The sequence below is a fragment of the Lasioglossum baleicum genome, chromosome 18 (genome assembly GCF_051020765.1).
Source record: "Lasioglossum baleicum chromosome 18, iyLasBale1, whole genome shotgun sequence".
Classification (NCBI taxonomy): domain Eukaryota; kingdom Metazoa; phylum Arthropoda; class Insecta; order Hymenoptera; family Halictidae; genus Lasioglossum; species Lasioglossum baleicum.
This window is the reverse complement of record NC_134946.1, coordinates 3,235,138-3,258,289: the sequence shown is the minus strand read 5'-3', so window position 1 is coordinate 3,258,289 and position 23,152 is coordinate 3,235,138. Positions and strand designations below refer to the sequence as shown.

Here is a 23,152-nt window from a genome sequence, read left to right as displayed (position 1 = left end):
ATGTAAGTATTTCGTCTTGCTAAATCGATTGTTTATGAATCCCGCCTTTTTTCAAATCAGATTATCCGGACCAATCCCGAACGTCTGTTAACACCTTGCTTACGACATGTAAAATTCAAATATTTTTAAATTCGAATTTCGGAGATGAATGTTTATGTTTTACAAACTGTTGTAGTAAAAGAAACTTTCTAAGTGTTTGTAACTGTTAAACATCTTGTATGTAATTGTTAACATCTGTACATTCAATAAAAATAACAGAATTTCTCTAATACATAATATAATTTACAATTAATTAAAGACGTACTAAAAGCATGAAAGACTGTAACAAGTACATACAATTTGTATGAATGTTAACAAACAACTGTTCTAACATTATGCTTACTAAAATAACAATAAAAATATAAATTATGCAATCATTAGAAGTTAAGCACTTAGAACAATTACTGAAAAATAGAAAATAATAATTATCATATTTCGATATCTTATTACAGTACAAATTTATTGGTTCATATAAATAAACATATAAATAAGAGTAACAACTTATGAATACTAATATTTATAATACCTGATGCGTTAATACTTTTTGAATTTAAAACTTGGTGATGAAAATTTCGATAGTTTTCATAAGGAATGTAATCAAATTTATATGTTCTGTCTAAACATTCGGCTAAAATGAATATGGGAGATGTTCTTGTTAGTTAAATAGTACGTTTTTTAAAAACAGTCTTAAATTAATTAAAAGCAGTAAGCTATATGCTTCATCTGAACTTAATAAGCTAACTTGTAATATGAGCAGATCAACTGATATGTTTAATAAACTTTTAACAAGGGAACTTCATAGAGATAAATGTATCTCAATGAGACTCTTTTTTTGAATAACATTCCTACATTGTAGGCAATGCTAAACCGGAAATGAATTTTTGCGTGAAACTCATTGTTTGGTCTGTCCATTGACCATTGACACAAGATAATGACTAATATAATCTTGATTTGAGATCTGTTATAAACAGTATAGTAATAGTCATGACACCCATGTTATACGATTGCTTACATCATATTTACAGAAGTGGAATGATAAATCAATACAATAGAAAAATGCAAAAAGTTTCACACAAAGAACACTTATAAATCCAATTTTCGAAAAAAGAGAAAAAACGAGAAGAAATTATATATAATACAGTCAACTATACAAATACAAAACTAACAGTAAAAAAAAGAAAAAGAACACAAAATGTAATAAAAAATTATCACTTTGGTCGCTAGGAATTTATCGTGATCTGCATAACACTCGTCTGCTTAAATAAAATCCTATAATTAAAAATCACAACATAATTGACTTATACAGTAGTAGTGACTCAATCACAAAACATATTTCGCACGATGTCGGTATGGTAAAATTTACAAACGAACAATTTTGAAATCAGACTTATCGGAGATACGAGTACCCATTAAATTACTAACTTACTATCAAATTTCGCTTATGGAAATTTCATTAATCAAAGATAATCTTGTCTATAGTTTAAATTCTTAAAAACTATTGTCACAATTTTAGTTTGATTATTAAAATTTTCGATACTGGAAGTTAAACGCTACACATTCGTAAATCATGTCCGCAGATTTCGTCATGATATGAGGAGGCGTCAAACATTTAAGTGGGTTATTATATATATGTATGTCGTACATTTGCATAATAACAGAGAAGAAGTCATATACCATAATTAACGAGAGCAAATGCTACCGCTTCTTTTTCATGCCTTTACGATATCCTTTGCCGAACCATCCTGGATTTTTTGGTGGTGCTATCGGGGAATCGGTTTCGATCACCAACGTTTCCGAATCTTTGATCTGTTTACTATCAGATTCTATTAAAACATTATCCGTATCCCGTTGATAATAAATACAAGTAAGAGAACCCTCGTTCTCCATACAAAAAGTACAGGCTGGCTTCGGTTTCGGCATGTTTATGGCCACGTCCGGTATTTGTATAAACGGATAATAAAAGAACGGTGTTAATTGAGGACACATGTACATCGGTGGAAACGGTAAACCCATTGATAAGAATGGCAATGCGGTAAAAAAAGGCGCTGAATAAGAAGACATGGATTCGGTGATTTTTTTAGAAGAGATGCAATCTTTATCCTCTTTGGTTTCAGGCTCCATGTCCTCTTGATAGTTGTCGGTGATCTCAGTCAGCTCTTTGTGAGCAGCATTAGACGGTTCTTCTAAACAGGGCTGACTTGTTGTACATTGTTCGCTGCTCTTGAGCCGTATAGCGTGAAAAAATATTGGATCCTTAGCACGATTGTATTGTGGTATCTCTAACCCGAGTTGAGCCATCACTCTTCGCATCACTTCGTCGCATTTCCCGTTTATCTTTAAAACTGCGTTCTCGTCTTTCGGAGTCCACTGCAAATTCACAATATACAGAGAGGGACGTTTATGAATCGGCCTGTCCATCTGCCACAGCCATGGATACTTTTTTAAAACTTTTAAACTGGAACCCAAACACAATATAACGTCCGCTTGTTTCGCTGCTCTCGACGCACCGTTCCAATTTATTGGCCATGGGAGGTTGCCCCTCTCCCCAAAATGAACGATCGAGTCTTGCAAAACAGAGCTACATCTATGACACAATCTACCAGTACCGTGCGAATACCGAGCAGTCTTTTCTGTAACATCAAACAGTCTCCAATACTCTCTGTATGGTTTGCATGTTCTACAAACTTCCACGTACATATTCCCGTGAACTTCGGATAAAAGCGTACGAGGAATCCCACTGCGCAAATGAAGTCCGTCACAATTCTGGGACACTACGTGTTTCAAAACTCGTGCCTTGTACAAAGCGTAGAGAGCCATATGCGTTATCGTAGGCTCCGCCAGACTTAAATCATGATTCCTACAAACATATATTCATTAAATAGCATTAATAAGAGCAGTTACTAAAATTCAACCGTGTTAATTACCACATTACCCAATATCTTTCCCTTGCTGTAAACGAGTCCAAACTCCATTGGTTCCTCTGTAATCGGGAATGGAAGCAGCTGTACTGATGCCAGCACCAGTGTAAACAGCCAACGATGATGCTCTGCTAATCGCTGCAGCCAACCGTATACACTTCTCCTCCAAGATTTCTGGCGCATCTTCCACTTCCTCTAATCTTGCCTTCACTCTATGCCTCTTTTCTTGTCTACCAAATTGGAAAGATTCGATTAGTAACGCATTATGATTATGTTTCAGTGTTACTGTTAACCAAATTGATATGAAAGATTTATAATAATTACTTATTTTGCGTGATCATTCATCTATAATACGAACAATTCGCGTTTTACTACTGATAACATAAAATAAATTAATACATCCACAAATGATTTCCAAAATGGCTATACCTCAAATTAACCTCTTTTACTACGTCACTGCACGAAAGAAGTATCCCATTTTCTTCTGCAGTTCTGTCTATTTCGCATTTTTGTAAAATCGCCGCGACCTGGAAAAATCAAACGCTGCAGTATTCCATGGGTGTTGTTTACGATACATCAGTTTTAACACCGGGAAAAGTATGGAAAAATGTTGGTTAAAGATCGTTTCGAAGCGATTATGATTAAGCAGTATATATTAAAATTGCGTATGTACTTTCTTAAACGTTGCCACTCGTTCATCTTTAACTTTGAATGCTTTAAGTGCAGCAGAACGCCTTCTCGATAGGAACTTCTCGTTACCAGCCTCCTCCATGTTTAATCAAGACGGGCTGTAACACAGAATCGCTCAAGTGTTGCTAAAATAACACAAATGTCATAATAATGTTATAACAGTCTTTTTTCGCAAATACCTTCGAAACTGAAATTAAAATGCACACAAGATGTGCGTATTGATCGATAAAATTTATTCTAATAAAAGATAAAAAAATATTATTATATGCTCCATTATAAATTTTATATGCCAGATTTGTGTAATATAAAACTAAATATTGAATTTATTTCATGTCACAGTATTTCTATGGCGATAATGCAATTTCATTAGAAGATTATATTATATTAATATAATATTATTTTATCAGCATGTTTTATCACTGTATTTTATAATTACAAAAAATTACAAATCGTAAATTTCAAAATTTAGAGAACAATCAAAATTAATTTACAATAAATTTTTTTTATTATAAATTTATTATTAGTTCAATTAAACATTGTGAATATATATACATTTAACGTGTTATATATATCTTTTTATTTACAATTGTACTTTTTGCAAGATTTCAGAATTCAACTGTAAATTGTTATACAAAAAGTTATTGATAAAACTCACACTTATTTATATCGATCATCGATAAGATGCAAAAATGGAAATATGAAAAAATGAATCGATAAATATATTATATTTGTGTAAGTGCAGTAATAATGACATGTATTATTCGAATACAAAGTAATGGAATTTTTTAATAAATAGTTCCCGCCATGTGGTAATTTAAATACGGTCTAAATGTTTGCATTTTCCATTGTTTGGTGTGTACCGACGACAACTCTGGACAAAATAGTGATTATATTTTCCATTTCGAAATCGTTTGTGAACGATAAAAATTGTTCAATTTATGGTTTCCATTTTAGACTGAATAATTCCGGCCAGAATGGGAATGTATTAGAACAAATGGTTTAAAAGTTAGTCATGCCAGGTTTAGAAGAAAGTATTTTACACGATAGCAGTTCACCCACAGAGAGCCTAATGTCCGATGGAATTGTTTCGGAGCAAGTGAAGAAATTTTTATTCACCTCTCGTAAAAGCCAGGACAACGTAGAGTGTAACGAAAGCTTAGAGATTTACATCCCGGAGGTAAACAAGCTTTTTTACAAATTTTCTGTTCACGATTAAACCACTGATACGTTTTATTCTCGTGCGTGCTACCGGTGTTACGTAGTTTTTGGTTATGCATCGTTGTAAAAGTTTTTTTTACATTTTCCATTTACATCTGATCTGTAAGAGAGCATAAATTCATTATTTTTCGATCGAATTCCTTTTATACAGAAGTCTAACCTGTGTTTTACTAAACAAAAAAATATTATTATTTAAATTTTTAATGTCTTATTAACATATTTTTTGTTACAGTTACTTCAGGCTAGTTATAGTTTTTATACTTGGCCTTCCGCACCTGTACTCGCTTGGTTTCTTTGGGAACACAAAGAAGAACTTATTGGAAAAAGAGTTTTAGAACTCGGATCTGGCACTGCGCTTCCTGGGATTTTAGCTAGTAAATGCGGTGCTATAGTAACTTTAAGCGATTCTGCTAGTTTTCCGAGAAGTCTACAACATATAAGAAGAAGTTGCGAACTGAATGGAATTTTGTCTCAGGTTCAAATCGTTGGTATAACATGGGGATTGTTTTTGTCTAGTTTATTTTCCATTGGACCAATAGATTTAATTCTTGGATCCGACTGTTTCTATGAACCAGCCGTGTTCGAAGATATAGTTGTTACAATTGCTTTTCTATTGGAGAGGAACCCGCACGCAAAATTTCTCTGCACGTACCAAGAACGAAGCACGGATTGGTCGATAGAGCATTTATTAAATAAATGGAATCTCACTTGCACCCATATATCGTTGGCAGATCTCGGTACAGATTCTGATGTAAATATATATGATTTAATGCAGGATCACACTATCCATTTATTAAGTATACAACGTGCAACTTAATATGTCTGGCAACACTTTTCGACATTTGCTTTACATACGTGGAGTTCCTTGGACTGTTTCACCCTGCGAATTCGAATCTTACTTTTCGCTTTTCGGTAAAGTAAAAAAGGCGGTACTTATATTCGATAAACACGGTATTAACACGGGCGATGGTTCCGTTGAATTCTACCATAGAACTGTAAAGCTCAATGTGCTTGCTAAACGTCATGTTTTGGATAATAGGAACATACACGTGACCGACTTATATCCTGACTAGTAAGATAAAAGAAACCTTCATGATGAGTCTTGAGGAAACATTCAATAAAGCTGCGAGCTACTTGCAGACGTTAGCATCTGAATTGAATTCCAATGAGCTCCTTAAATTCTATGCTTTGTATAAACAGGCAACGGTTGGTCCCTGTAATATTCCACAGCCTAATTGGTACCAAATGAAAGCTAGACAAAAATGGGAAACATGGAAAAATCTTAACGACATGAGCTGCGATGCTGCTATGATTAGTTATATAGAAGAGTTAACGAAACTCTGTCCTACCTGGGAGAAAGACGTAGAATCTGAACCACAGAAGTGGGTTGCTGTTAGTCGATTGCTAAACGCAGAAGAACAAATAAGTGATATAGATAAAACCCTTTTGGATTGGATAAAGGAAGGCCACGAAGAAAAGGTACTGGAAGTACTGGACAAAGAGCAACGACTTGTGAATTCAATGGACACGGATGGTTTGCTACCGATACATTGGGCTGCAGATCGTGGTCACGTGAGAATCATAGAACTCTTGATTAAAAAAGGAGCAAATGTGAATTCACAGGATTCTGATGGTCAAACACCATTGCATTATGCAGCATCATGCGGACACGTTGACGTTGTAAAATATTTACTTTCCATCGGTGCAGAATCTATAGAGGATAATGATGGTATGAAACCCAAAGATGTTGCTGATGTTAATACATTGTCATATTTACACAGCATGGAATAGTCATCTAGCGAAATTTATTCGTAAAAATCGTGGTACTTTCTTACAGAACGTCATTCTTTTCATAAATTCTTTATTTATGTACAAATAGATTCTGTAACAGTTCTCATTACATTCACAGCCTAAGCACTCCTTAGGTAAATGCACAACTTGTCACAATGGTAATTTAAAAGATTTTTTTTACATATCATTGTGTTTGCTTATTGTGGAACATAAATACTAATCTGTTGAACGTAACAGAGTACATAAAGAATGCTATGTTCTTTTTATAAGTATTTTTAAATTGACAAATGCAGAATATACAAGATTTGTAATTTTCCTCATAACAGCAAGAAATAATTGCAGATGTATTTAGACCATTTGTAAAAATAAAACTTAAAGAAAATAAACAAATATTTTTCGTATTAATTAATTGCTTATTACAAAAAAACCACTTATAAATTCGTATGTGACTCGAAGAGAATTTATAAGAGATACTTCGGAAACGCGGTTTACGTTCGTCCAGATACTTGGTGATGTAAATGCTACTTAATAACTTATTCAATGAATTCTTTAATATAACAAATATCGAAACAATCGAAAGATAGAATTCAGTCATGGAGATTAACAAATATAATAAAGTTCTTTTATTAACTAGTATAATTGTCTTTTAGTTTAATCGCAACTACAAAATTTAATAAATTTTACACACTTTGAGTAGTTCATTCAAAATAGAAATTATCTGAGAACATCGATATAACAATATACAGTATTGCACAATTTACTGGAATTAACAAAATTCATGTAATAAGAAACGCTTAAATTTTCATCACCAAACAAACAGACATTTTGTTATTTATGTTACATTCCCGTTAGTAATAGAATTTATTTGAACTGTTTTTATGAACAGTCGTGTCTAATAATATAACAGAGGAAGTAATAGAAAATTTGTAACATAAATAAGAACAAAAATATCTTTCTTTTACAGAAAATTTTCATTATGATAGTCTAACACTTTTATTGTAATACATTATTTACCATCGTGGAAATTACACCTCATCTGAAAAACTATTTTTTGTGGATTACTTTCATTAAAACTTGAAGAAACAATTGCATGCATTCACGATTTCTTTACGATATAGCATTTGCTAAAAATTAATACTTTTTAAATATTACTTTCAATCGTACTTTCTTAGATGATGAATAATGTATTAAATAAAAATACCACATCATTATATTTGGTTTACTTATTTTGCAAATTAGGCGTATCCTTAATGTTTTTAAATACTGGCAATCTTTTTTTATGTAGAATGAATCGGACGCAAGTTTATTATACTTTTCAAAAATAGGAAAATATTACGATACTTTACAAGAATTAGCTACTTCATTTTTGTCCGAAATTATTGGCTATAAAATAATTTTGTTTATACTATTTGTTACACTGGAGACTGTAAAATCTTTTAGTTGCATTATGGTATCCACTAAATTATAATACAAACGATTAGGTGATTCCACTGTGAGTGCTAATATCGAGAGCTCCGCTAAAATCTTTATAAATAAAAAAGGTCGACGAATTTTTTTATACAAATTTAAACGTTTATAGTTATACCTCCACGAAATAAAATTTAACCAATTATAACGAAACCTTATTTTTTTATCTACGACTTCGAAACACCGCGCAATATATTATAAGAGATTTACAATTTATGACTAAGAGTTTATAATAATTTTGAAAAATAAATTTTAAAATCACTCGTATCGTTAGATGTTTGGCGATACTCTACGTTAGAACACCGGTATTGTATAGTATTTTTTAAATTAATTTTATATGAAAGTAGTACATAGATTCATGAAATAATCTATTTTATTATATAAAATAGTTCTGTCACGCAATAACTCCGAGTGGCGAAATCGCGAGACGCCGCGAGTTTCTTATAAAAAATATGAAATCAATATAAAAATTTTAAATATGTCTGTTTTATCTTATTGAATCACCTTTTCGTTAGTTGTAACATTATTTAGCAAAAATTAATCTTCTACGTACGAATAGATCCATAATACAAATGAATATGAACTTGATAAAATCTGTACCAAATAAAATATTTTCTACTTTACATTACACTATGAGCAGGGACGCCCTTAAAAAGCTAAAAGCATTTTTTTAGAGTTCTTCAAACAGCGAAACAAAATTTACAGATACTCAATCACATAATTTTAGAAGGCACTAAGAAATAGAGGAACAAATATTTTCTTTACATCACAACCTTACACTAAATATAATTTTACTGATTGTTTCACTTTGCTTCTAACCATTTAAAAAATATATTATTTTTAGAGACCTTGTAATAGGAAACCTAAGGGCGGCTCTGATCATAAGCATACAAAAATTTGCAAACTTAAACCGTATGTCAGGCAGCTGGAGATCAATTATATCAAATTACTTCCTTATTGTTATAATACTTCTTTCATCATTACTGCGGTAGGTACAAAAAACTGATAAATTGCAAAAATATTAGAGTTAAGTATGAAAATTAGATATAACTTCTTAAGTTATTTTTAATATACAGTTACAAATGCTTACGGATTCGAAGAACTCGATTGTACAAGTTCATATCGTGTACTATTTCGTCGCTATTAGTTTCGAAACGTAAAAACAGGCGCTCTCTGCTCATAAAAATGAATTGGAAAAATAGTATATTTTGAGAGTGGTATCGGTTCAATTATAATTTCCCTAATAGTTAAGATATCGGTACCTCCGAGGCCCATCGAAATGAGAAAATTTACAAAACTTACATTGCAGTAATTTTTCCATAATGCCGTGTTATCTTCTTGTCATAGAACCGTTCGACTATCAAACGGGTTTATGATAATCATCACATTTTTCTACAAATTGATCTCAGAGATTGGTGCTTTCTTGATCCGTTTTGAGCTTAGCGGTCGGTGGAGGTGGCGGTGGTGGCTGTGGCCTTGGGGGTCTCTGATGAAACCTTGGCGAGGCCGGAACAGGTTGTTGTGGAGATTTAATAACTACCACTGTTTCAGTCTGTGTTTGAACATCGATAATATTCCCTTCCGATCTGGTTCGCACGTGCGCTTTCGTTTGTTCTGGCGCGGTTAGTTTCGCAGGCTTTTCCGATCGTTCACCGTACAAGGACATAGATGACGGTCGACTACCTACACTCGGGCTTCTCTGCAAGTTCGAAGCCATGTTGCCATTGTTGTCGCCCGTTGAGCAGAACACATTGCCATTTCCACGCACTTGTATTATACTGACCTGTTGTTTGTCCACCGAGTACACGTGAGCTCTTTCCAATGTTAAAGGCTGCAGGTTTCATGAAAGAAGAGAACAGATTAACAGCTCTGCGGAAACCATTGTCGTCACACAGTATTCTTTCTGTAACTGTGAAAAATTTCTTCACATTTATGATAGATACTATCCTTCTCTACGTTCAGAACACGGTGAAGAATGTGAATTGTGACTTTGCAGACGCGAAGTTTTCACAGTTACGGAGAGAATACCGTATCTCGTATTCATACTTCCAATAAAGTTAACACGTTCACTGCCGACCGTGTTTTCTTAGTTTTGCCTCGGAGCGCCGGAATCCATGTTAGAAAAAATTAAGTTATTGATATTTTTATCAATTTTGTATTTTAAGTAACGAAGATGAAATCAGTAGGGAACGTGTTAAAGCACTATTCGAATATTCATTGCATTCACAAAATTTTATGTTATTGTTTGCGAATTTTACGGATCTTTTTCGAATTTGGCGTCTGGAAAGTTCAGTGACGGTCAGTAGTGATCACCACACGGCAGTCAACGGGTTAATGTATGTAATTGTTAACAGAATATCGTTCTCCACTTTATAAATATAGCTTACGTTATTGTATTTCAATAATGTAATATCCAGGCATATTTCTCGTGTCCACTGGCAGTAACTACATTTATTAAGGGTTATATCTTACATGTAAAACTGAGACCGAACAACTTAGCAAGGAACGGCCTGATACTCACCCCTGTCTCACTGTCTAAATTTTCATTACTGTGACGTGGGTGTTGTCTGATTAGGCTCGAAGGTCGAATCAATCCAGCTGGTCGTTCTGGTATAGCTGGTTTACTACTTCTATCCAGGGTGCTCGTGTTCGTAGAACTTGTGTTGTCTGACTTTCTACGTAACTCGACTGTCTCTTCTGCAATTTCAACAATATTTAAATTGTATTGAAATTATTTGAAGTCGAAATACATATTGAACAGTGAGTACCGTTACCTGTATTATGTATTACATTAGTTATACTTCTCGGAGCAGCGACTGGTCTCCGTCTCTCCAACGTGGAAGGATGTGGTTTCTCGGTGATTACCGGTTTTACCCTCTGTATCGAGGTTTCTGAATTCTCTGTTTCCGCCTTATTGTTCGACAAATTCTCCACGGTAATTTTTTCCGTGCTTGCTACTGAAGTCAATTTTCTTTCCGGTTTTTGTATTTCCTGATTTCTTTTTTCCACCTCTGCCTGAACATTACGCAATTCTTCTAGTACCTCGCTTATGTGTTCCGGACCGCTGAAAGACGGTGTCTCGACAGCTACTGTATCATGTGTTGTTTGCTTCACTTCTGTTTCTGGATTGGAGTCCTGTTTTTCTATACTATTTTCTTGCTTGACTGGTAACTCTGTATTTATCACATCTTGTTTATGAGCTTTATGTACTGTACGAGTAAGGGTCGCGGACGTTAGAGGTCTTGGTGGTTTGTCAGGTGTCGGTGGTGGTTTGTCATCGGGCTTTTTATCATGTTTGTCAGGCGTGGTGCTATTTGGTGGCGTCGGAGCCGGTTTATTTTTTCTACGAGCTGCTGGCTTAGGACTACCTTGCGGAGGACTTTCACCGTGATCACTTAGGCTGCTGTTCGAAACGCAACGACGCATGCCGGTGATTTGGTTTTCTATACCGTTTATAATCCCAACGTCGAGATCACGGTCAAAATCTATTTCACCAGGAAAAAACCAATTTGCGTATGTAATCAACTGATCCACTATAAGACTAGAATTATTAGCTGTGCTCATGTTCATTCTGGAATTACAATAAAGATCGTATAAATAGAAAATTATCACGCCACAAGCAATTAGAAAGTCGATCATTAACAATATTAACACTCGCGCAGTGATCGATATACATATTACGCGGACGGCCATCGATCGGTCTTTTTCGACCGAGACATTTCTATACTAATATTTACATAAAAACGGTTATTTCATTAATTTATTTTGTATAATATATGGTAAAAAGAATACTACAAAGAATGTAGTATCTCTTCTATAACTGTGACTCTGCAGATCTGAAGTTTTCACAGTTAGAAAGAGAATACAGTAGCAAAACTGTGATTTCTGGATTTAAAAAGACCCACCAACGGCCGTGCGAGTGTTCCATTAGAATGTGCTTTAGTAACAGTCCGTGGAAGGAAGATTGTTCTTACACCATTGTATTCGCATCCTCTTGGGGACTCCATATTAAATTCGGCGCGATAACAATTGCAATGTTTTGCGGCGACATTTTGTTCATGTCTTGGTTTTTCGTGAGTACAGCCAAAAATTTGATTAGGAACCGTAAATTTTCTAGATTCGCGGGAGGTAGTTTGTATAGCACCTCCCAAAGAGCTCTCAATCTTGTCTCATTATTTGTTATCTTCGCAGCTGCCATCCATTCAGGATATAACCTTCAAATTAATAAAAACGTTCGTACAACTCGCCCATTTTCCTTTCCTTTGTTTACCGTGCAAAATGCTGTTGTACTTACTTGTATGTTAAAAGAGGCTCCGGGAGTTCTCTTAAGTAAGACTTTAACGCGCCAGCGATCACATGAGGATCCTTATATTCCAGAGCAGTTGGTAATGTAAGGCAGCAGGCGTCTAAACTTAACTTAATTCGCCGCGACTTTGATGCAGCGCCAGCTATTCTAAAAAGGCCTTCTTCTTCCATACCCAGTCGTAATAAAGCGGAGACACATAATTGGATAGGCAAAGCAATCTTTCTATTAGTCACCCTAAGGTGCTCCTCAAGTGGATGACCATAAACCGGTTTCATTTCATTGTCATCTGAAATTAGAATAGCATAAATATTCCCACACCATATGCTATAACAAGATAACAATGGTTTTATAAATAAAATATAAAATTAACCCTTGGCAATCGAGTGGCAACTCTTTACATTCTTAAATTCGCTTGAAATAAAATGAAAAAAATCATATAAAACATGATAGTCAGAATTAATTGTAAACATGTATTCTGGTTCCAACAGTTGACTAATATCAAAATACTTACTTATGTAACTTTCTAATCCTGGGATAAGCTCTTCCAAACAATGCAGAGCACTTTCATGATAAGCTCTTTGAAGTTTTACATATTGGATAATAGTGTGTGCTAAATCGGATTCTCTGGACATAAGTTGAAACATTTCTGCAGCCAACTGGTCTCTGCATTGCTCCACCTTAGCTTCAGCCTCTTCTAATTCTTCCCTTAAATTGTCTACTTTTGCTGCACCCGTACCTTTTCAATAAAGATATTGCTTAGAAAATTCAAGAAACCATTAAACATATAATTCTCTATAAATCATTAATTACCGGCACTATGCTTGCTAGCTTGCTGATATCTTGTTCTCACGCTATCCATATCCAAGATTAACCGGGCTAAATTTCTTTTATGCTTTAATATATTTGGTACATCCGTATCTAAAATATGTAGTAGAGGGCTCGTTACATATTGCTCAACTTTCGCTTCGTGTTCAATTGTTTCATTCGCTAAATACATTTGTGCGCGGCCACATTCTGTAAGCGTAAAACCCATAAGCCCGTCTTCAGGGGCATTTTCTTGCATTGTCTGCCCTAATATGAATTCTGGGCATTTTTTCTAAAAATCAAACACACATTTAACAAATAATGGACACAATAGAGAAACTTTTGGTTTGCTCAATGCATTTAAATATTTAAAGCTTTGCAAACCATTTTTAACTTTTATGTTAACTCTCTGTCTTCATACTGAGTCGTTTATGTTTACGAATAATACTTATTGCCTGTTCTAGGCATATAAAACATTGAAAAAAAATTCAGTTGGAAAGTCAATGTTTTCACTAATATGCTTCAATAACTACGAAAAATATTTGTATTTCGAATAATATAGTTTGAACATTATTGGATGAAACAGTTTAATAATAAGCTTCTGTTACTGAATATTACCAGCCGTTTTTCTTTAATTGCCCCATCCTGCGCTATAGCTTGATTCGGAGGATTGGTGAGTCTTTTGCTCAGCCCAATGAGAGCCAACCTAATCTGCTCGACATGTTTGTCTGCAGCTTGTAAATCATCCGTGAGCACTTCCGTCTTACCAGCTCTAAAAGAAAGAATGTTTGGAAAAGTTCAACATGCGATAAATTAACATGGAAATGAGATTCGAAGTTGTGTAAAGTCAATCCATTTTAAGATTCTCTGATTCACAATCTATTTTGGTATATAGCATGCTTGCTATTATGGGTTGCGTGTCATTAAAAATTTTCATAACGAAAAACGTAAAAAGTAAGGACAAAGTAGGTGTTTTTATCACTTTGTTATCAAAGGCTAAGATACCGAATAAATTGTTTGCTGTATTGTCTTTTACAATCTATTTGCAAACGTTTCCGACGTTATCGTAGACACATTCCGCGAGAACACAAACGGAATTTCACGATTTGTCGAACAAATAAATAGAACGAGAATATTTGGAGGAATGGATTACCTAGAGAACGTTTGATCCGCGAGCTGTTTAACTCTGAAAAACTGTTTCTTCATGATTGATTAGCATCTAACACTTCTTCCATAAATAAACTGGTGTTTTACTCGACAAGATCAGTCACGTAAACACTTGTCACTTGTTGACTTTAATGTTCACAGGTATGCATTTTTTATGCGATCGCGCGACACTAAAAATATACAGGCTTGACAGAAAAAGAAGGGAGACTCCTTTGCATTGCTTCGATCAAGACAATTCGTCATAGTGTTTGTACAGTGATTTCATACCCTCCACCAACAAATACTACGCCTCCGACCGGCCTGTCTTCTTGTACTGTCGATTAGTTGCCACTTTCAAAAACCGTGCACAAAATTCAGCACCGAAATTACCCAGTTTGTAAACGTGTCAAAACGTCGCAAATTTTAGTCACGGCATTTTACACCCTTGTTTGCCAAACGACCGTATCCAAATTCATAGTAAAAACCGCGCGAAATTTCTACACCTCACATTCTTCCACGCCACACCGATTTCTTATCGTTACGCGATTTTTTTTTATCGCCTTGCAAAATTCTATCGGAGAATCCGATAACGGGATAGCCAACGACTTTTTACTGGCAACGGTCCGCCATTTTCGTTCCTCTCTAAGATTCGGTTTAGAACGAATAATCATCCTCGTGGCGGGAAAATTTGAATACGTTTCAATCGCAACGGCGGTACAATTTCAAATCGAATTAGGTAACTTATTCGCGCAAAAATAATCGAAATATACAGTTACATACATAATTGATCACACACACTTTAAATCAGAATAACTTTTTTGTGAATGGAGCAAACGACTTAAATTTCTCTGTAAGGCTAGAAGAATTAGTTTAGAATTAGTTTGAAAAAATGCATTTGGTCGGAATTGTGAAGAACAATAGTAAAAATTGATTTTTACAACTTTTTCAGCTGGGCCAACAACAGAAATTTAAAAGATGTGTTTTGTAAACTCGTATAAATTATATATACGTTCTGAAAATTACATTGAAATTGTTGAATTGGTTTACGAATTATAAACGATCAAAAGTGGTAAAAATGACAGTTATAGCCCGAAAATCATGAAAAATTGCAATATTTACCTCTTTTGATCGTTTAATTTATAATTCTTAAACCAATTAACCAATTTCAATGAAATTTTTAGAATGTATATAATTAATACGAGCAGAGAGGAAATGAGAGTGCGCCCACGCCCGAGGTTTGGCCACCGACCAGATACTATTAAAGACTGCCAGCCTTATGGGAGTTCGTGTCACTCGAATATTTCGGTGTTCTCTTACGCCCTCTAAGATATATTCTAACTGGAGTGAGAAACAGAAGGCCAGCGACATGATCTCGTCGGTGCAGAAGGCTACTGAGGAGATTCTCGTCGGTGAGAAGGCAAATCGTCACGGAACCATATTGATCATCATGAATTGTTACATTCTGTACCGAGCAGATATTTCAGACGATGTTGGTTTCAATATTAAAAGCAAAACTCAAGGACAAAGAATTCCTAGAAATATATTATTGAAGCATAATTTTTTAGGAAAATCAACAATTCCTATTTCAAATTTTATACGAGACACCTCAGTTTGTAATTTCAAAACATTTCATAAACGAGAATTATTACCTTTCACTTTTTTATACATAAATGTTCCAAGAATCGATCTGGACAGAAATATTTTGAAAAGACTTTACTTTTTTGAATAAATTAATGCGTGCGAATGTTCATGGTTTAAAAGTTATTCTATATTTCGAGTTTTATTGTCTATTTTTACGAAAAAATTAGATGGCAAGTTGGTCAAGGGAGTGCTCGTTAACATCATTAGAAAAAGGAATTGTTATAAACATTAAACAGCCAGAAATAATAAATTTATCTATGAATTGTATCGAATAAATTAATGCGATCGAATATTATGGTTTAAAAGTTATTCCGTATCACGAATACTATTATCCACTTTGACTAAAAAATTAGGTGGTCAGATAGACAAGGGATTGCTTGTGGACATCGCTGTAAAATAGAATTGTTATAAACATTAACCAGCTGGAAATAATAAATTTATCAATAATTGTCACGGCGATCGACATCGATCGATATTCGGCAGAGTGGGGGGCGCCGCTCGAGCTCGGCTGAGTGGGGGACGCCGCTTGAGCTCGGCGGAGTGGGTGGCGCAGGGGGTGTAAGCTGCAATGGAAATAGGTGGTCCAGTATATGTAGTTCGGCCCTAGCAGGCCCTGGTACTGAGGTGGCGTTGGTGTCGCTGCAGTTTTTGCGATACATATACCAAAATTTTCAATGCTTTTATAAGATCGTCGGTGGGCCAATCAGCTAAAGAGTTGGACTACCAAGCGGTAGACCGAGGTTCGAATCCTGTTGGGGTAAACAGTTTTTTTTACAACCGTCTACCGCTTTATATCTATATATACTGCCATTAGTTCGGCCCTACTACTGAGGTGGCGCTGAAATACTGGCCACTTCTTTAACACGGCAGCTTGCACCCCCTGGGGTGGCGCCGCTCGAGCTCTCCGTCAGTCAGTCAGTTGGGGCGGGGGGACCGGCGCACAGCACTGATGCCATGGCTGTGGTACTGTGGTACTAAACCATACCCCCACCATAGCCTACTATTGCTCCTCCGTTGTTTTCCAACGCGCCCGCGCGCTACACTCACCAACTCACCAGCGTACCTCACGGATACAGTAGAGTGATACGCTGGTGAGTGTAGCGCGCGGGCGCTTTGGAAAACAACGTAGGGGCAATAGTAGGCTATGGTGGGGGTATGGTTTAGTACCACAGTACCACAGCCTTGGCATCAGTGGCGCACAGTGGTTCCAAACGCCCAAAAGCTGGCCAAAACCCCAAAAATGAATTATGAGCTAGGACGTTTTTACCCATTGGGATGGGTACTCTAATAGTGACTCCGTAGTGGGGTAAACGGGAAAATGCTTGCATTTTTTTACCTGAGTTGCAGTCGTAGTCGAAACTTCGCTTTCGTTACACAGGCATTTTTCACGCGCGTGAGCGTACGTACGAAATATAAGTGCAAAGTGTATAAGTTATATTGGAAGCTACTGATTTTTATACTACATAATGGATACAGTTTGTGGAGGTAAGTTCAATCGTTTTTAGTGCTGAATTGTTAATGTTAACCGGTTAACAATTACACGGAAGGGGAACGTAAATTTTGACGCATACATTTTAAAGATGTAGTGATAAGTTAAAACCTCTACACACCTCCAGCAAATAACTTACATAGGGTCTTAGATTATACTATTATCTTGCAAAATCTAAAATCTTAATTGCCAATTCGCGCCATTTCTCACGTACCACCATTTTATATAACTCAGTGTAAGCATTTTATTAGCTTTCACCAAAATATCTCGGAAAGTATGAATGATACTAAAAAATGTTTCAAATAAAAATTTGACGGTTTGAAGGAACACATTTGACGATGGTATGCGTTTGACTTATTAGTGACCTTGAAACGTCCTGCGAAGGTCACGGGTCAATTTTTGGAAAAAAATGTTATTTTTTTTATATATTCTTATAGCTGACATTCAGACAATTTCAAAACAATATAATAACATTATTTTGCGTTAATTTGTTACCGAGATATAAACGTTTTAATAAGAGAGCTAGAGAGGAAGCGACCTTTAAGGGACAGACAGGTCTAAGTAAATTAATTTATAGAAGTAATTAATTAACTTTTTAATTAATTCTTAGACAAAATGTTTCAAATATTGATTTCTATTATTTACTTTCAGGGTCTCGTGATAGCGAAATCCGTTTGACGAGAAAACAGATTTTTCAAATAATTAAGTGTTATTTGAATAGTGATATTACTATAATATCTGAACACCTTCAGAATCAGATATTCGAACAGCACGGGAAATTAATTGATGTAAATCATGAAACAAAGATCGCATTAGGGATTTTAATTTCTAAAATTAAGACAAAATGGCGAAGTGTAAAGAGAACGGAAGATTTCTTTTTTAGAAAGTTTGCTACGTGGCTTAATGTATCTGTTGCATTCCGTATACCTGCAGACAGCGACAATCATGCGAACATCATTGGCCGTCCTTCTTTAGAATTTGAAACCTCCAGCGAAAGATCAATGCGAAGAAAGACAGCAGATATTCGGGCAAATTTTTTAGATGATGTATTATCGTATGCAACTCAAATGAGTTTCCGAGCATCTTCTTGTGCTTTGTGGTCGCAATACGTACGATACACCTCGGAATGCCAATTTTTGAACAGAAGTAACAATTTTTTAACGTATGCGTTCGCCATATTGGGTCCGCCATTTTGTTTTTTCGAATTTTGTGTCCAGATTTGTAATCAGCGGACCCGAAAACCATGAGATACCAATTTTTGGAAAAATTGAAGTGCGTTTAGGGGTTTTGGCCAACTTTTGGGGATTTGGAACCACTGTGCGGCGTGAGCGGACGTGCTGCGGGACCAGGAACGCCCGGAGAACCGGAGGGACCAGAGGTGGACCAGAGGTGGACTAGAGGTCATCTACAGTTACCCTGGCCTACCTTCAACTGTTCATTCAACGAACAACGGTAAGTTTGATTACTAATATTTTTCAAAACTTCCTTTGTCTTTTTAAACTCGTCCTTCATACTTTTGAAATTTTCATCGAGACTTTCAATGAGGACTATTGAGTCTTCTTCAAATTTATCAATTTTATTCTTTATAAAAATTACATTTTGAGCGTCCCACTCGTATGCAGGATTATAATTGCTCTTGTGAGCTGCTTTGTTGGTTGTTTTCGCACTCGTGTGCGGGGTTATAGTTATTCTCATGAGCTGGTTCTCTGATTGTATTCGCACTTCTTTGCGGGGTAGAATTAATAAACGTTTCATAGTATTATTTTGAATAAATTAATCCGTGCGAATGTTCATGGTTTAAAAGTTATTCTATATTTCGAGTTTTATTGTCTATTTTTACGAAAAAATTAGATGGCAAGTTGGTCAAGGGAGTGCTCGTTAACATCGTTAGAAAAAGGAATTGTTATAAACATTAAACAGCCAGAAATAATAAATTTATCTATGAATTGTATCGAATAAATTAATGCGATCGAATATTATGGTTTAAAAGTTATTCCGTATCACGAATACTATTACCCACTTTGACTAAAAAATTAGGTGGTCAGATAGACAAGGGATTGCTTGTGGACATCGCTGTAAAATAGAATTGTTATAAACATTAACCAGCTGGAAATAATAAATTTATCAATAATTGTCACGGCGATCGACATCGATCGATATTCGGCGGAGTGGGGGGCGCCGCTCGAGCTCGGCGGCTAGGCGAGAGCTCTCCGTCAGTCAGTCAGTTGGGGCCAGTTGGGGCGAGGGGACCGGCGTGAGCGGACGTGCTGCGGGACCAGGAGCGCCAGGAGAACCGGAGGGACCAGAGGTGGACCAGAGGTCATCTACAGTTACTCTGGCCTACCTTCAACTGTTCATTCAAGGAACAACGGTAAGTTTGATTACTAATATTTTTCAAAGCTTCCTTTGTCTTTTCAAACTTGTCCTTCATACTTTTGAAATTTTCATCGAGACTTTCAATGAAGACAATTGAGTCTTCTTCAAATTTATTAATTTTATTCTTTATAAAAATTACATTTTGAGCGTCCCACTCGTATGCAGGATTATAATTGCTCTGGTTCTCTGATTGTATTCGCACTCATGTGCAGGATTACAATTGTTCTTGTCAATTGGTTCGCTGGTTGTATTCGCACTCATGTGCAGGTTTATAATTGCTCTTGTGAGCTGCATGGTTGGTTGTATTTGAACTCATGTGCACGATTACAATTGTTCTTGTGAATTGGTTCGCTGGTTGTGTGTGTATTCGCACTCATGTGCGGGATTACAATTGCTCTCATGAACTGGTTCTCTGATTGTATTCGCACTCATGTGCAGGATTACAATTGTTCTTGTCAATTGGTTCGCTGGTTATATTCGCACTCATGTGCAGGTTTATAATTGCTCTTGTGAGCTGCTTCGTTGGTTGTTTTCGCACTCGTGTGCGGGGTTATAGTTATTCTCACGAGCTGTTTCGCTGGTTGTATTCGCACTTCTGTGCGGGGTTACAATTGCTCTCATGAGCTGGTTCTTTGGTTGTATTCGCGCTCATGTGCATGGTTAGGTTTGCGCTTACGTGTGGGGTTATATTTGCTCTTGTGAGCTGGTTTCTGGTTGTATTCGCAATCATGTGCAGAATTATAATTGGTCTTGTGACCTGGTTGTGTTCGCACTCCTCTACGGGATTATAAATTATAATTGCCCTGGTGAACAAGTTGTATTCGCATTCATGTGCATGGTTAGGTTTGCGCTTATGTGCGGGTTTATATATGCTCTCGTGAGCTGGTTACATTCGCATTCGTGTGCGTGATTTAATTCCGTATTCAAGTGCATTGTTTCTAAATACGATTAGTCTGTTTCAGCTAGATTACAATAGCCCGCTGCTAACAAAGACGACACACCAAATGAAGAGGACACATCAACGAAGAGGAAGAAGACTACAGTGTATTTTGAAGTTAGTTATATACGATCTATATATTAAGATTGTATATCATCGTTGTAAATATGTCGTGTTTCACAAGTCCCTCTTCCTACAAATTTTCTCATCTTGTTTGAAATTGGCATTCCTCCGATCGGAGGTCCCCCAGGGGCTCACTCACGGATGGTGCCGTGAGTGAGTACGGGGTGTCGCGTTCCCGGGGCACCCGAATCGCCTATAGGCCGCACCCGTGTGCGGGGTTAGTTTGGCTCTCGTGAGCTGGTGTTAGGTTGGCTCTCGTGAGCTGGTTAGATTCGCACTCGTGTGCGGGGTTAATTTGGCTCTCGTGAGCTGGTTAGATTCGCACTCGTGTGCGGGGTTAGTTTGGTTCTCGTGAACTGGTTCTAGGTTTGCTCTCGTGAGCGGGTATTAGGTTTGCACTCGTGTGCAGGGTTATGTATTGTTATGTCTAACTATATTATTAATCTGTTTCAGCTAGAATACACCAAGAAGAAGTCATACCAAGAAGAAGACATACCAAGAAGAGGACACACCAAGAAGAGGACAAACCAAGAAGAGGACAAACCAAGAAGAGGACGCCCTGAGAAGAGGGCAAACCAAGAAGAGGACACCACGAAGTTTTAGTTTTATTTGCCGAAGGAGGTCCCTCGGGGGCTCACTCACGGATGCGACCGTGAGTGAGTACGGGGAGTCGCGTCCCCGGGGGTTACCCGAATAGCCTATAGGCCGCACCCGAGTAAGTCGAGTAATTATTGTCTTAAATTCACGTTACTCGTTTTCTTGATTCCGACACAGCCTTCTGCTGTGTCGGACCTTGCTTGTACGTACCAGACCGGTTGGAGCTGGTATTCGGCGTCGATACATTGAGAGGGGTGGTTCATTGAGACCTGTTCACTCGTATTGCCATTCTCTCTGTTCGTAATCCTACCCACGTTACCTCAATGCTTTGCGTTGCCTGGTGGCAGGTAGTTGGCAGAGAAATTCTCTGTTCGTCATCCTACCCACGTTACCTCAATGCATTGCGTTGCCTGGTGGCAGGTAGTTGGCAGAGAGATGGTGTTACGTTTGAACACTTCTCACTGTCCACTTCTCTTGGTGAGGACACGTCGGGTATCTGCTCTGGCCGGGGCTGTACTGGAAGCATTGTACGCGCCGCGTCACCTTCGAACCAGAGTCTTCAGCTCTGGTTCGCTCTTGATTTTCACTTTGAAAGTATCAGAGCCTTCTGCCTGATTCGCCTTTGAACCCCCGTGGATCGGAGACTTTTTCTCCGATTCACACCTTTTGCTCCACAATAATTGCTCGACTTGCGTGCGTTAGTTATTAAGATTATATATCGTCGTTCTAAATATGTCGAGTAATTATTGCCGTAACGTCACTTTACTCGACTCGTATTTTTGACTCCGACACAGCCTTCTGCTGTGTCGGACCTTGCTTGCATGTACCAGACCGGTTGGAGCCGGTATTCGGCGTCGATACATTGAGAGGGGTGGTTCATTGAGACCTGTTCACTCGTATTGCCATTCTCTCTGTTCGTAATCCTACCCACGTTACCTCAATGCTTTGCGTTGCCTGGTGGCAGGTAGTTGGCAGAGAAATTCTCTGTTCGTCATCCTACCCACGTTACCTCAATGCATTGCGTTGCCTGGTGGCAGGTAATTGGCAGAGAGATGGTGTTACGTTTGAACACTTCTCACTGTCCACTTCTCTTGGTGAGGACACGTCAGGTATCGGCTCTGACCGGAGCTGCACTGGAAGCATTGTACGCGCCGCGTCACCATCGAACCAGAGTCTTCAGCTCTGGTTCGCTCTAGTTTCTCACTTTGAAAGAATCAGAGCCTTCTGCCTGATTCGCCTTTGATCCCCCGTGGATCGGAGACTTCTTCTCCGATTCACACCTTCTGCCCCGCGATAATTACTTGACATACTTGTGTAATTTAGTATAAGTGCGTCGCTGTAAGAAAGGGAGCCAGAAGGAATATTGCATTCGTTCTGACTCCCTTTCGGGTCTCTCGTGCAGCAACCTCCTCGTGGTGAGACCTGGGCAATCGGTATTATCCTTTATTTGTAAGAACTTTTAGTGTCTTATGAATAAAGGATAATATCGAGCTAATAGCTGCACATTTAATAAATATGTTGATTTTTCAATAAATTCTATTCCTATACCTATTGTCTTTCACAACATTTTGCAATTTTACCTTCCTTCAGATCAAAATATATGTATTATC

The 23,152-nt window shown here is 36.9% G+C and overlaps 4 protein-coding genes across 8 annotated transcripts; 2 read left to right on the top strand and 2 right to left on the bottom strand.

The window, feature by feature from the left end:
• Positions 1 to 480: 480 nt before the first annotated feature.
• Sirt7 (sirtuin 7) lies at positions 481 to 3,764 on the bottom strand. Its single transcript, XM_076443254.1, has 4 exons — positions 3,631 to 3,764; positions 3,387 to 3,484; positions 2,972 to 3,187; positions 481 to 2,896 (listed from the first exon to the last, which is right to left on the bottom strand). The coding sequence occupies exons 1-4, from the start codon at positions 3,727 to 3,729 to the stop codon at positions 1,735 to 1,737; spliced, it is 1,575 nt and encodes a 524-aa protein (XP_076299369.1). The 5' UTR covers positions 3,730 to 3,764; the 3' UTR covers positions 481 to 1,734.
• A 684-nt stretch (positions 3,765 to 4,448) lies between these two features.
• Positions 4,449 to 5,825, top strand: LOC143218204 (histone-arginine methyltransferase METTL23). Its single transcript, XM_076443255.1, has 3 exons — positions 4,449 to 4,530; positions 4,602 to 4,824; positions 5,098 to 5,825. The coding sequence occupies exons 2-3, from the start codon at positions 4,660 to 4,662 to the stop codon at positions 5,680 to 5,682; spliced, it is 750 nt and encodes a 249-aa protein (XP_076299370.1). The 5' UTR covers positions 4,449 to 4,530; positions 4,602 to 4,659; the 3' UTR covers positions 5,683 to 5,825.
• LOC143218205 (acyl-CoA-binding domain-containing protein 6) lies at positions 5,821 to 11,393 on the top strand. The gene has a single exon (XM_076443257.1). It carries the CDS (start codon positions 5,958 to 5,960, stop codon positions 6,654 to 6,656), a length of 699 nt encoding a protein of 232 aa, XP_076299372.1. The 5' UTR covers positions 5,821 to 5,957; the 3' UTR covers positions 6,657 to 11,393.
• Positions 9,426 to 15,043, bottom strand: LOC143218200 (rho GTPase-activating protein 44). 5 transcript variants are annotated; one of them, XM_076443249.1, is made up of 10 exons: positions 14,387 to 15,043; positions 13,852 to 14,005; positions 13,240 to 13,525; positions 12,941 to 13,165; positions 12,418 to 12,715; positions 12,098 to 12,337; positions 10,898 to 11,694; positions 10,645 to 10,820; positions 9,907 to 9,954; positions 9,426 to 9,822 (listed from the first exon to the last, which is right to left on the bottom strand). In XM_076443249.1, exons 1-10 carry the CDS (start codon positions 14,437 to 14,439, stop codon positions 9,529 to 9,531), a joined length of 2,571 nt encoding a protein of 856 aa, XP_076299364.1. In that variant the 5' UTR covers positions 14,440 to 15,043; the 3' UTR covers positions 9,426 to 9,528. The 5 variants fall into 5 exon arrangements, with proteins under 5 accessions (XP_076299364.1, XP_076299362.1, XP_076299363.1 ...); XM_076443247.1 differs by having other exon boundaries at positions 9,426 to 9,954; positions 14,387 to 14,585; positions 14,668 to 15,043; XM_076443248.1 differs by having other exon boundaries at positions 9,426 to 9,954; positions 14,387 to 14,570; positions 14,668 to 15,043.
• Positions 15,044 to 23,152: the final 8,109 nt, after the last annotated feature.